Source organism: Ananas comosus, linkage group 11 (genome assembly GCF_001540865.1).
Source record: "Ananas comosus cultivar F153 linkage group 11, ASM154086v1, whole genome shotgun sequence".
NCBI classification, from domain to species: domain Eukaryota; kingdom Viridiplantae; phylum Streptophyta; class Magnoliopsida; order Poales; family Bromeliaceae; genus Ananas; species Ananas comosus.
In genome coordinates this window covers 12,409,094-12,423,979 of record NC_033631.1, presented here as the reverse complement: position 1 = coordinate 12,423,979, position 14,886 = coordinate 12,409,094, and the positions used below count along the sequence as shown (strand labels likewise).

The 14,886-nt window shown below is 35.0% G+C and overlaps 2 protein-coding genes across 2 annotated transcripts; both read right to left on the bottom strand.

Moving 5' to 3' along the window:
• LOC109717040 (probable WRKY transcription factor 50) lies at positions 2,488-4,366 on the bottom strand. Its single transcript, XM_020242686.1, has 3 exons — positions 3,693-4,366; positions 3,389-3,517; positions 2,488-2,875 (listed from the first exon to the last, which is right to left on the bottom strand). Exons 1-3 carry the CDS (start codon positions 3,968-3,970, stop codon positions 2,674-2,676), a joined length of 609 nt encoding a protein of 202 aa, XP_020098275.1. The 5' UTR covers positions 3,971-4,366; the 3' UTR covers positions 2,488-2,673.
• On the bottom strand, positions 9,190-14,184 carry LOC109717830 (ras-related protein Rab7). The gene is made up of 7 exons (XM_020243760.1): positions 14,007-14,184; positions 13,844-13,870; positions 13,259-13,358; positions 12,999-13,145; positions 11,083-11,163; positions 10,589-10,734; positions 9,190-9,711 (listed from the first exon to the last, which is right to left on the bottom strand). Exons 1-7 carry the CDS (start codon positions 14,057-14,059, stop codon positions 9,648-9,650), a joined length of 618 nt encoding a protein of 205 aa, XP_020099349.1. The 5' UTR covers positions 14,060-14,184; the 3' UTR covers positions 9,190-9,647.

Sequence of the window (14,886 nt, the reverse complement as noted above, 5' to 3'; positions counted from 1 at the left end):
TCTGTTAAACAAGATGGAGAAACAGTGCAACAAGAGGAGAAACAGTAAAATATCACTTAAAAGGATACAGTTTAAGATAAAAATAGTATATTTTCGTTTAAAGAGTATAAATTTATCTAAGCAGCAGTTTACATCTTAAATAGTGAACTATAATTTTTTTTGTAAATTAAAGATGCAATTTCATCATCATCCTCTTTTTATATAATTTTTTATCTTTATTTTTTTTCTGTTTTTTCTATAATTTTTTTTGTACCGCCTTCTCTGCAACAGCAACGGCGCCGCTAGACCCGCCGCATCCGAGGCCTGTAGCCCGCATGTGATCCTCTAGCGTGTCGACGTCTGCGCGGCAAGATAACATCTCGTCGGAGGCGACAGAAAATGAGGGAAGGGACGAGATAGAAATGTGCGGGGAAGGCTAGATGCGTCTCCGTCGGAGACGGTGAAGAAAAGTCGGAGAATAAAATAATAAAAAAGCAAAAAAAAAAAGTGCGCGCGCCTTGCGGGCCGCCGCTGCGTTCCGTCGAGTGAGGAAGATGGGGGGTGCATGGACGAGGGTAAGGGCGAGGGCGAGAGCATGAGGGTGAGAGGCGAGACGGACCGTTTCCGCCTCCACTCCGCCTCCGCTCTGCCGGCGAGAAAAAAAAAAAAAGAACGAGAGAAACGAAAAAGAGAGATAAAGAGGAAAGAGTAAAAGTAATAAGAGTATTTTGGTGAGTTTGCTGAAAAAGCGGACCGAATCTGCAAAAACGAAAAAGGTGGCCCGATTTTGCAAAAGTCCAAAATAAGTGAATTTTTTATGCAAATTGGCCTAGAATTTTTGTCCGATAAGTGGGCTAGTATAAACCACAAGAGGTCTATGTGGGTACATTTTATTGCCCCATTCGTTTTGATTTTGCAGATGCGCACAAAGGCTCAACTTTTACACTACGCTGACAATTTTTTTTTTGATTAAAAAGAATTATTAGAGATGACTCTCACAAAACATGCATTTATTGTCCAATTATGCTTAGTTAAATATTGTCCAATCTCAGGCAAACGCAACAAATACCAATGAAATTTTGCCACCTAGCAGTACTTGTTAGTTATATTTGTCATTTTTATTTTTGAAAATACTCGGTTTATCTTTGTATGCTTATCCTGTTACATTTGTACATGCATAAGCATACACACGATCATACACAAATTGTAGGAATAAGAAAGAATAAACAATATCATTCTGATGAGGATAAGAAAACGATAACACGTATCCATTTTGTTCTTTTTTTAAAAAAAATGAACTTAGCGTGGAATTTAGTAAGTAAATTTATAACTCAAAATTTCGAATATCAACTATATATTAAGCCTTTTCCCACATGCATTAAGGAGAATCGGTAATTTTTTATCTGCAAAAAATTACCGATTCAAAGTCTTAAGTCTCGTATCAGAACCATAAAGAAGATCCTTTTTCTTTTTCTTTTTTTGCAGGTATACTACATACATATTAATTTATAAAATTTAAAATCAAAATCTTTTATCTGATTTAAATAAATATATATATGCCAAATAATCTAAATACTTACGAAGCTACAATAAGTCAAATCAATCTAATAGCAGTAAAAGGAATATGATCAGGAACATTTTTATGCAATTAATGGAAGCGACACATTGCCCGTTCAATATGGCAAATAAAGACGTCCCAGGAATACTTTGTCTGAGGAAAAAGCCACAGTTGTGACATCTCCCAGAAGAAAGGGGAAAGAAAAATGGAAGGAAATAAATACAGTGAGGTAACATGGTGAGCAACAAACTTTTCAAAATTTAAAAAAAAAAAAACACATACACACGCGCAGTGAGCTACACGAAGTAGGATCAGTTAAATTAAAGCAAACTTAATTAAGAACATTATTGAGCCCTAAAGAGTTAACCAAATTACGTACTGTAGGCTTTGTTCCACTCTCAATGAGTTATTCTAAGATAATTTGTTAAAATCTATTTCATCGATCAGCCCCTCATAAAATTATTATGCTTCAGGTTTCGATTATTGGTTGTGCAATCACCTTTTTTATAAAAAAAAAAGTAGCAAATTATCTTCTTCGCTTATTTATCAATCACGTCAATATTAATTCTACAACCCGTGCATTAATCCTATCCCCATTTTAACTTCCTAGAATCCGTTATCAAACTACAGGTGAGTTAATTATTTTGGGTGAAAAGATTTTATCTTCCGCGTGTATACATGCCTTCACTAATCGAAATGTGTTTACTCCCCCCCCCCCCAAAAANCCCCCAAAAAAAAAAGAAGTCCAAATGTGGTGTGATGCAAGGTAGAGTTTAATTAGAGTTTTATGAAATTATAAGAAATATTATGAAGGATCTCAGCAGTTGATTGGACAACCAAAAAATTTGTTAAGAATGTTATCTATCATCGCGCTTTCCTTATATTTGGCTTCTCTTGCCACAGCTAGCCATGCACCAAAAAGTAGAAAAATCAGTACTAGACAACAACAGTTAAGCAAAAGTGAGTTAATAACTGGCCAAAACCAAGAACTAAATTTTATTACAAAGGCCCAAAAAAATATGTTACATTTGGTGGTAGTTTCATGGAGAAGATGGATCGCTTACTTGGGCATGAGTTAAAAAAAGAAAAAAAAAAGAAGAAAAAAAAAAAGAAGAAAAAAGCATGATGAGGATGATTCACGATGAACCTGGAGGGATTTGGCATCCGGCGACGAAGTACCGCCCCGACGCAGCGTCTTGCGTGGTGTAGTAAACCACGCCGGGGCTCATGTGGTTGTGAACCCCTTCGTACGTCGTGATCACGTAACTCGGATCATCTTTGTCTCTCTCCACCCTCTTCTTCACCGAGCAACCTTCCGTCGAGCACCGGTAGTAGTTCCTGGAAACAAACATGCACGTACGTTCATGCATAGTGACTAGCTTAGTTTATATTAATTACCGTTTATTGCTGTTTTACCCAGAATAATTGAAGCAATTGAGTGGTTTCCATGTACGTAAATGTAAATAATTAAAATGTGTGAATTGATTGGTTATTTTAAATGAAGAATAACAAAGGATTGGCACTTTTGTAAGATAAATTATAGAAAGTGGTCACTTAATTTGTTAAAGCCACTCTATATATATTCAAGATATATATATATATATATATATATACATACATATAGTTACTTTCCCAATTTGGAAACTCAAAATCGAATAAAGAAACGTGATGTTAGTACTAAGTAGGATGCTTGTACTAAGTAGTGCAATGTGCACAAGAGAGCTCATAATTCGTGCTAATTAAAGCCAGTGGAAAGTAATTATATATGTAAAATTTCTCTCTAGAAAAAAAGAAAATTAATTAGACTAAAACTATGCATATATCCGTACGTATAAATGTATATATATACACCTTGGGTTGGGGCTGTTCTTGACGGATTTCTTCCCGTACTTCCTCCATCTGAAGCCGTCATCGACGATCTCCACCTCCGACTTCATTCGAAACGCAATCCTCTCCGTTCTCGGCCTCTCTACCTCGGCCCTGATCATATATATTACATATATATATATATATTCCCACAAAACGCTTCAGATATAAAGAAAATAATAATAATAATAATAAAACTACGATAAACCTTCTTAATTACGGTGAGATCAACACTCAGATGTTTTAACAGTGCATGTAATTAATTTGGTAATTAATTTCTTTTACATACCTTATACCACTAGTAGTACTACTTCCACTTGCAGGTACGCTCCTCCCACTACTTTGCCCTGCGTAGGCGCTCTCCGTCGCAGGCTGCGGAGTGATCGCGCCGGTCCCTAACTGCGCGAACGAGGTCGGCGGCGTCGACCCCTCATCGAAGAAGATGAAGTCGGAGAGATCGAACCCCGACGTCGGATTGGCCGCGGGGGGGTCGTCGGAAGAAGTGCTCCCCTGGCCCTGCGGCGGGAAATAAGCCATGTAGCTCGCTGCGGCGTGTAAAGCCGCCATGGTCCTCAACAAAATATTGGTGATCGTATTTATAGTGGTAAAATTTTAAACGAACTTAAATTTAATTGCCATTAAATTAAATTATTTGATATTTGATGATCTATAAATAAATTAAATTAATCAGTTTGAAATTTCGGGGATGGGGATCTATCGATGAAGTGCCTTTTTTTTTTTTTTTTTTTTTTTTTTTGGGTGGGCAACGGCTACTTCCCAGTGAGCTTCCTCTCGCGGGAAGCTTCTCCGCTGCTGCTGCTGCTTCTGCGGAAGCCGCCGCCATGCGTTGGCGTCGCCGTGCCGCGCTTGGGCGCCCGGATTCGTCTTCGCATCTGGACGTGGTCGCGGGGGGCCGGGATCAGGAGCTTAGGCCCGAACACGTGTTGCCTTTCGAATTGGACCATCTGAGGGTTTACACGTGTCGCTTGTTTCTGTGGCTGTGGTTGTGGGCCCCAGTTGCCGTTGGATTATGCGGAGCGCCTTGCCCACTGGTGGTGGGCCCCGCTAATGATTACCGAGCTCCTGTAATAGACCGGTTCCACCACATCAGCACATACTTTCCCGTGCGGAGTTTTGGATAAGAAAATGTATTGCTTCTCGAGCAAGCTACGTTACAAATACTTGAGCTTGCGAAGGAATTTTACTGTATAGTAGCATTTGCAACATATTATTTATAATTAATTAATTATATTTTTATTTAAAAATTATAATAAAAATAAATTTTAATAATTATGATGAGACGAATGAATCTAAAAGAAATAATTTAATTAATCGATAACGCCACACCACCGAGAGGGAAAAAACAAAAGGGGCATGCGTGTTGTTATTGTAGCCGCCTGGAATCTAACGGCTGAGAATGGCTGATCGGACACTGTAGCGCCCCCCAGATTCCTCTGATGCAAAGGCGCATGTGACAAATTAATGATGCCACGTAATCTAACGATGCATGAACCTAACTCCCAAGTCCTAATTGGACATGCGTGGATTAGGTCCAGAACAATTACAGCGACTGTTGATCCAAACGGCATCAAGAAGCAGTGTGAATCGATTCCATCCACAACTTGATCGATTAAGATCAGGTAAGTATAGTGTGCCTGAATATAATAATAATAATAATAATAATATTATTATTATTATTATTATTATTATTATTATTATTATGCTATAAAACATCTAATATTTCATAAATGCTTTCAATTATTTTTTATATTCTAAAATTACAGATGCAATTATTATAAAAAAAATATATGAAATCCTATGCTTTCTCGTTAGCAGTTGCAATCGTAATTTTAAAATACCGAAGGAAAAAAATTATAAGTGTTTATAAATTTTTTAAAATATTTTATAATGTAAAAACAATATTTTTAGTTATTATATTATTAAATTAGGCCTAAGGCCTTACTCTGGTTTCACATTTCTAAAAATATTTGTTTTAACATTTTAAAAAAGCTAAAAATTTAGAAGTATTTTTAAAAAATTTTCTTTTGATTTATAAAATTATAGCTGTTGCACGCTTCTCGAGTGGCTATTATTATTATTATAATCATAATTCGACAATAGTAGAAAATAAAAAAAAAAAATTTAAAAAAAACTTTCGAACATTTTGAAACTCTTTAAATTCGGAAGAGGATATTTTTAATCATCCCAATTTACCAAACTAGATCTAAGTTAGTGAACATATATTAAATAAAAACGAAAGCTCACAGCAACATCTTATTTATTTAATTTGTTATGGAAAGAGATTTATTATCCATATCTACAAATCGGAAGCCTCACCGTGACACCGTCCAACAAATCAGATAATGCCAATTTTAGGAGCGATCACCATCCAACGAAGTGTTACAATTTTATTGGTGCGTTGTTGACATGGACAAAAGTGTCCTTTCATTGTGAAATATATACATATACATTCCACAATGTGGAGTGTAAAACTACCCACCGCAATTATTATTTTTACTATTATTATTTTGTTTTGCGCTTTCAGGTTTGCTGCTGAGCATTAATTAATTGGCAAAAGTTTCCAGTACCTTTTGCTTCTAAAGGAAATTCCTAATAATACACTTCTCAAACTGACCTAATTAACTCATAAAGTGGTGTCCCATTCAACAGTGAGCCCACCAACGACACCTTATTACATAATAATGTATTGATTTTGCTTTTCACCTTAATAAATTCTTTTGAAAATTTTTTTTAAAACTTTTTTTTTTCATTCAAATAGATATAAAAAAAAAAAAAGTTGATACGTGGCAGTGAATCGGAAGCTTCTCAAGCAAATTTTATTATGAAATTTCCGACTAAATTTTGTCACGATCGATGGCCTAGGTTTCGCACGAATGGAGATTCGCCACGTCGCGGGTTAGTGTCTAATCCGATCTCTGCTTAGGAATTAGGAACTAGGAAGCTTCCCTCTATGTATGTAACAATGTTGGTTCTTTCTCTGATGGAGACGATCCCGGTGCATGCCGAATCCTCACTTCTCGGAAGGTCCGGAGAGGAAAATTTGGGCATGGGGGCGTTGACTTGGAGTGTCTTCTAGTTTGTTCGTTGGGCGTTTTGGCGGCCCACAAAAGCGCTTCGGCGTGATTGTGGGTTTTGGGGGGGAGCGCTTTTTTTGCGTTAATGATCCTCCCAATCTTAATCTTATCATTTGGAAGCTGCTGGGAAGTAGAAAGTTTGAGACTTTGCACAAATATAATATTACTGTACAAAGATCAGGAGGGTCTTGTCTTATTTAAGAGACCATATATAGTTAGCTAATTAATTTTAAGATAAGCACTTACAATATTAGAGTACGGATTGATATTGACGGGAAGATAAATTTAATCTTATTTGTGTAAACGTGTTTATGTGACTAATTAAATTCAGGGAATCGTGCCCTGGTGTTATCGTTGCGCTTAAAAAAGGCCTCGTACTAAATTAGGTATCCAACGTCGTCGCCTGTGGTGTAACAAGTGATGATATTACCATAATAAGTATAAAAAGATCTGATTTTAAACTTAATTAAATTTAGCGCATCTACTCTGTCAACAGAAATTTTTAATTTTTTACTTAGGTATTCTCCAAGGAATAATTTTCTCGCAAAATATAAAACCTGCAGGATTTAGAATATGAAGTGCTAATTAGATTAGAGATCGCGTTGCTGTTAATATCACACAAATTAAATTTTAGTTGGAAAGCCTTAAGTGCGGCAATCGACCATGACGATTGAAGTCACATGCAACGTCAGATTGAAGTATTTTCTCACGTCACTGCCATTGTCGAAGCGTCCGATCACTTGCGTAAGAATTTAGAAGGATCCTCAAGAGCCTGAAAAGGGACAAAATTTTGTCAGTATGGTCCCCAAACTAATTAGTTTGAAGACAATACAGAAGGATGCCACGTGACCTATCTGACAGGTGTCTTTCTCTCTAAAAATAAAGGGCACTTCTTCTTCTTCTTCTTCTTCTTTTTTTCACGTGGCGCCCATCTGTATCATCCCCAAACTCATTAGTTTGGGGACGATATCCATAAAATTTTGGTCCCTTGAAAAGGGGAAGCAACGTCTTATTTACGCTAAACGAACCATACCTGCTCATGTAGGCCCCGTTTGGATCGCGGGATAAGCGGGGATAACGAAAGTTATCCCCGCTATTCCACCAAACGGAGTGAAATTTGGCTGAAATATTTTATTCCGGTCAAACTTTGCTATTCCCGATTATTTCGGAATAACAAGGAATTTGCTATTCCACCATTTTGGTGGAATAGTGCTATTCCAGCTTAATTTCAACTTAATTAAAATTAAAAATTGAATTAAACTAAATTATATAAATATAATATATTATATATTATAATACATTATTTTTATTATAAAATTATTAATTGTACTATATTACATATTATTTATATTTAAATATTATAATAAAATTTATAATAAATTATATTTAAATATTATAATAAATTCTTTTTATTAAATTTAAGTTTAAGTAGAATTTTAAAAAAATTTATAAATTTATTATAATAAATTATTTTTATTAATTGCTCGCCCACCCACTCATCATCCCTCTTATACTATCCTCAAAATCTCTCTCACACCAACAAAACCTAAAAATTTTACATTCTATAATTTATAATTCAAATTAAGTTTAACCTAATTTATAAATTTTAAATTTTAAATTTAAATTTTGATATTTTAAATTTTTTGAAATTTAAAATTTGATATTTGATATTTTTTAAATTTAAATATGATCTTAAATTTAAAGTTTGAAATTTAAAATTTAAAATTTTGAATTTAAAATTTGAGATTTTAAATTTCAAAGTTAAAATTTTAAATTTAGAAATATAAATTTAAAAATTTAAAAATTCAAATTCAAATATAATAAGTGGATAATATCATTATTTTTTATTTATAAAAACTCATTATCTTTCTTATTCCATCATACCTAACCAAACGCTATTTTTTTTGTTCGCAGGAATAACCCAATTTTCATCCAAACGCAAAATTGATCTAATCCCCACTTATACCTCAATTTATATCTATCCCTGAAATAGCCACTTTTTTTTTATTCCCGAACCAAACGATACCGTAGAGTATCTTTTATGCCAAACAATTTGTTCTCGAAGCTTGATTGGCTTTCAATCAAGTTTTGGATTCTAGCATATGGTTAAATTGATTGGAGGTGAATAGTCAAATCGCTAAATTACAACCTTATATGGTAATATTGTCTTTGTATTTTTGTTAAACTCTTTGAAACACTAATTTTTTATAATTTGATGTGTTGAATTTTTTTTTTTATTGCTATAGTTGATTAGCTTATTTTAAGTCCTTTTTTTTTTATCAAGTACAAATTTTGGATAAAAAATTACTAATAACTCACTATCCACTCATATACTATTTTATATACAAAATTTTATTTTAAAAAATAAAAATAAACACGCAATACCAAGCGAGGCGTGTAAGCTAACTTAATACCTGAACCTGTCAAATGGGTCATCAGAGTATTTTTCTTCCGTCCATCCAAGCGTCTCCAAATACCCATGTGAATAAACAATTAAACCATCTAATTTTCTTTAATCCATCAAAGTGCCTCCACTGACATCGGAAGGTTTAGACCTAATTCCGTTTCACCCTATATCGTACCTCCATGTATTTTGAAACTGATTTTGTACCATACAAATCATTTTTAAAATTTCTATGAAGTTATACGACATATTAGTAATCAAAATTTCCGTGAAATTAGAACCAATGATACCGAAAAGCACAAGACATCAAGGTTAGTAACTTACGAACAGGAACATGACTGGTCGAAAGAACCACAACCAGCTCCAAAATTACACTGCTGTGACCTCCATCAGAAACGTCAACTGTTGCCGAATACAGAACTAGAAGATACGGACCTACTAAATAAGAGAAGAAGAGAAAAGACATCATACTTCCCACAAGAATTTGGCCATAGGAAAAGTAGCCGCTGAAATCGCCCCACAAGGTCAAACATGTGCGCCGGACTAGAAGTTCGCCACATACCAAACTTCATCCCACGAGTTATTTTATCTTCTCAAACGCCAAAGAAAAGTCGGTGAGATGAAGGGAATGCATAGTGTACATGTGCTATCTATCGACAACATTTGGTCATCATTGAAAAAAATTGAATGTCCCAATGAATCAACAGATAAAAAGAGGGTGAGAGAGTTCAGAAGGCGCCAACTCCTAGCAGGCGCAACCGCTCCTCTGCTGTGTGTCTGAGGCAGGGTCCGGAACAGTCTGGAAGTATCTGGGTGCCAATTGAAAGAGCCAAAAAACATATATAAGGTAACATGGAAATGATATGATAAGAAGTACGAAATTTTTTTTTTAAAAAAAAACATGCTCTTGAAGCAACAGCCAGTATGTTTGCACAAAATAATTGCTTTTAATAATAATTCCATTAATTTCCAGCATCTGTTTTGTTTCTTATATGGGTGGAAAAAATACAATAAATCAACTTAAGTACATAAAATTAGCAATTAACATATAATTAAATAGCATCTCTACCCCTTTTGCCCTAAAATCCGAGGCAAATTCACTTGTATGATTATCTAAGTCAAGTTGTTATGTGTAAAGAGCCACGCATTTCCTTGGCATTTTAAAAAAAAAGCAAACAACTAACAATGTTAAGGGACATATATGCTAGTCAATTCCCAAAATCAATACTTTTAACAATAACGGAATCCCAAGAGGAAAAAATGGTCTCGCTTCCCAAGGAAAACTGCGAGTAGGGAAATAAATTATGCAAGGTCAATAATGATATCTAACTAAATGGGTGCAAAACTCAATTGCCGCAGCCATCAACAGCTAGGTGTGTTGAAGATTTCACTACTCCATCAATGTATTAGCAAGATATGTATCTCTTGTCTATTAAATATATTTTGCATTTTAAGAAATGATTCAACAACAAAACTAAACAACATTAGCAATATTTTATGCAAATGAATAGTCCGCCATCATTATTTTTAAGGAAGTGGGCCGCATGGAGGAAAAAAAAAGGAAAAAAAAATCAGAAAGATGCTATTTAGAGGATGTCGTCAGAGAGCAAATTAAAAATATAAAAGCACAAGTAGATTGATCAGAAGCCAACAGGAAAAGCATAAAAGACCTCATTCTCTACTTACATGTCCTGATCACGCTCATGTTCCAAAGCAAGCTTAGCAACACAAAGAAAGGCAGCATCTACGTTGTAATCTTCTTTAGCAGATGTTTCAAAATAAGGAATGTTGCCCTTGTTAGCACACCATTCTTTCGCTTTCTTCTCAGAAACCTACATGAGTTATATTAAAAAAAAAGTTAAATAAGAAATAAAAATAAAAATTTTATAAAAGTCAAATAAGAAATAAGAAACTTAGTGCATGATTTGCAAACTAAACTTTTATTTCATCATTGTTGGTTTTTTCTTTTTTGGTTGGCACATTCTTTATTTATAATTCTTCCTTGACAACATAAAGGAAAAATATAATATGGCAGTAACTTTTCTTCGTTTCTTGACTTAATAAGGATGAATTAGCAAAACACCAAACAATGACAAATTTAAACAACCCATCCCTAAGTTCAATGAAAATGAAGGAATTTGACAAATAACGAAAGAAAATGTGCATTAGTAAACACGCACCACTCTGCTGTTCCCACCATCTACATCAACCTTGTTTCCAAGTAAGATAAATGGAAAATTTTTAGGATCTGAAGGGCTAGCCTGCAAATAATAGAATCTGATGGTAGTTAGTTAAGGACATGTGCATTAGTTAAGGAAATGTGCATTTACATAGCTATAAACATAAACCAAATCATTGCCTATTAGAGTGGGGAAATCCAGCTATGAATATTATAACTAAAAATATTTGAAAAGAACTCTTTAAGAATTAAGATGTACCCTACAACTGATTTAAGATCAAAATATACAGTTGTATACATGTATTAAAATTATTAAAATGCAATAGATAAGAACCACGCATAATGCCCCAGTAATGTCGTTCAGCTCATAAATAACAGTCAATACAGGACGTTGTATTTGAAGTGACACAGCAAAACTCATAACCTCCATTTAATATTCCGATCACGCTGCTAATACACCAACAAGAGCAGCTTAACTCTCTAAGCACATAAATTTCCCCCCAAATTTGATTAAGCTCATTAAGCCCCACAGGCTTATTGTACTAAAATGTCCAGAGATATACTGCTTGACATTCATGCGGCTAATGCCCACCAGAGACTCTGAATCTCACACACCCGTGTTTCACAGCATATAGCAAAGTTTAAGAACAGCCTTTTTCATCAATCACCTAGCCACTGTTTCCTACTTTCCACAAGCATTATTGTTACTGAGGGGCTGTTTGAAATAAAACATCACACCAATACCCCCAAACATACTGAAATTATCATCTTTAACACCAGATGAACATTCGTCATTATTGGAGAGGAATAAAAAAAAAAAATTTCAATCTTCCGAAATCTAGCATAGCATTCATCTGAATTAAATCTGTCAAGCAATCCATGGCCATACAGAATTTCTTGCCAAAATAATTCTGGTAGACAAATCTTCCATGCATATGAAATAAGAATATGTAGTTGGAAACACCAAAAAGTAATCCAAGCAATACGGAAATACAGTAATATGGTAATATAGTACATTCTTTTAGACAATATTTATAGAATTGGGTGCCGAAAGCAATTCAAGCAAGTTATTGTTCATCTGCATGAGAAATTTTAGAATTTGATCGACAGCTTATTGGACAAAGGAAAGCAATCTTCCTATAAAATGACACAAAGAGCACAGGATAGAAGACCTAGAAACCGATGGAAACAATTTGCACAATTAGCTTGATAAAATCATGCAAGATCTAGGAGGATCATAACCACCTTCACACCAGTGACTAATTGGTGAATTTGAGAGACAGAATTGTGACAGCAAGAAAGCCACAATGAATAATAGGATAGACAAGATAGCTCTCAAACCAAGTAACAAAAGCTGCACTATTAGGGTTTTCTATAGGAAGTCAAATTACACCAACAGCCAATCCAGCTATTACTTTCCCATAAGGAAAGCATGATGGAAGCCTCCACTAAGGCAGAAGCAGATAGACTAACTGAATATCAAACAACCGCCTAAAAATTGAACTGCACAATATCATTAGATAATGATGAAAAAAAAAAAAGAATTTATCCTAGTGCATCAAGCCACGCCATTTGGTCAACAGCAGATGAGCAAATTGACAGGGAAATATCATGAGAGAAGTTGCAAACCAAGAACAAAATGTGCTATCATGTACTAAAATTCAAAAAAGAAAAGGATAATAAACATATCTTCATGCAGTTTTAGGGAGAAAAGAAAGGCTTATAAAAAAATTTCAGCTCTAACCTGTTCAGTCTAACAAAAGAAAAGGCAAATGGTATTATGCCAACATCTAATTAGAGGAAATAGAATTATAAGAAATGAAATAATTGACATTATAAATTTAGAATTTCAGACTAAGTATGATCACAAGATACGAAGAAAATAACAAAGAGTAACAGTTATAGAATTAACCAAACCTGGTTAAGAAACTCCTCATGCCAGTTGTTAAGGGTGTCAAAAGACCTGAGCACGTTGACATCATAAACAAGCACACAACAATCCGCCCCTCTGTAGAATGCAACACCAAGACTCTGAAACCTTTCCTGTCCTGCTGTATCCCAGATCTAAATCAAAAGGAAAGGATAAAAGCAACTGTTATGCACCAGGAATATAATGTATAATCTCTTTTTATTAGAAGCAGAACAAATTTTCCAAAAGAAGAATAAGAATGTCTCACTTGCAAGGTTACAAGTCGATCGTCGACCAAAATTTCCTTTGTGACAAAATCAGCACCTATGGTAGCTTTGTATTGTTGGCTGAACTTCTTATGTACATATCTAGTTGAAAGGTCAAGAGAACACTGATGATTGAGCTTATCTAACTTCTATATCGTTTCAGTGCGACCACGAAGTAAAAACACACATATCAAGATGTCTCCTACTCAAAATCTACAAAGTGTCATGTTTAACAAAGAAGAAGTAAAATGCCTAGATTAAAGTCCTAAAATGATCCTGCTACCACAAAAGATAGGCAAATTTGCTAGATCAGAAAATCAAATAGAAACATGAATTAGTCCAGATGAATTAGATTCTCCGCACAAGCATAGATTCACAAACGAAATCAACAATGAGGCATCTAAAACCCTAGCTTATGAATCCGTGACTCCAGTCGCACAAATCAAAATGAGCATCAAGCCCTCGTACGATCCACATTGATCAGGAGCACAAACGCATCAACCTCCAAAACAAATCGAAGCTACAAATCACAAAAACAAACCCCAAAAAAGGGGGAAATAACAACAAATCTCGCACGCAAAGGATACTGATTCATCAGCGACGTCTTTCCCACACTGCAGATCAAATCGAATCGAATTAGCAACGAAAACGGTCAACGATTCCAACGGATCAATAGGATCTAAAGCGAAATCCTGCGAAAAAAGCACGAATCTGAAGAGGAAAAGGGGAAAGGGTCGAAGAATCCCCTACCCACTCTCGCCGAGGACGATGACTTTGAGCAAGGTGCGCCTCCTCGTCGCCATGGCGAAATGAAGGATCACGCTAGGAAAAAGGAAACAAATTACAAAAAGGATTTCGTTATTTATTAAAGCGAGAGAGCGAGAGAGAGAGAGAGAGAGAGAGGGGTTGAGGTGAGGGGAGGGAGTCCTTTCTCGAGGGTTCCGTTGAGCACAGCACACGACGTGATGTACACCGACCAAAGTAGAAACAGTTGTTGAATGCACCGGGCGTACCATGCCTCTCATGCACCTGAATTAAAAAAATGATAGTTTCCCCAATCTAAAAAAATTATGTGTAAAAAGTCATGAGTTTTAAATTAAATATACAAAATATAGAAATAAATATTCCTTAAAATTCAATAATATCAAAAGAAATATATTATTCAATTCATTAAAAATAGGTGTTCGAAATATATGAATTTTAATATGTAGATACCTTAAATTTCATGGTCCACAAGCAATAACATTTTAATTTCAAAATTTTTATAAGCAATTTAAAAAATAATAGTGCACAGTGGACCAGGTCCATACGTTGGCATCTGCTAAAAGAGACGTACGCGCCAGCGAGGCTTTTGAAAAAGAAAATTACGTCACCGTGCATGTAGGGAGCGTTGAGACAGCACTAAAAAGGATCAGGACCGTCGGTGCAAGGATTGGACGGTGAAAAGGTTTCTGCGATGTGTGGACCATATTTTCTGGGCCACGTCAGTAATGAGACTGGATATGGTTTAAAATTAGTTAAATAATAATATAGAATAATAACAAATGTAGGAGGAACTAATTTCGAACTGGATGATTCAACACGTAACTCTTTTAACCACCACAGTCACTATCGGATCATGTCCATTCTA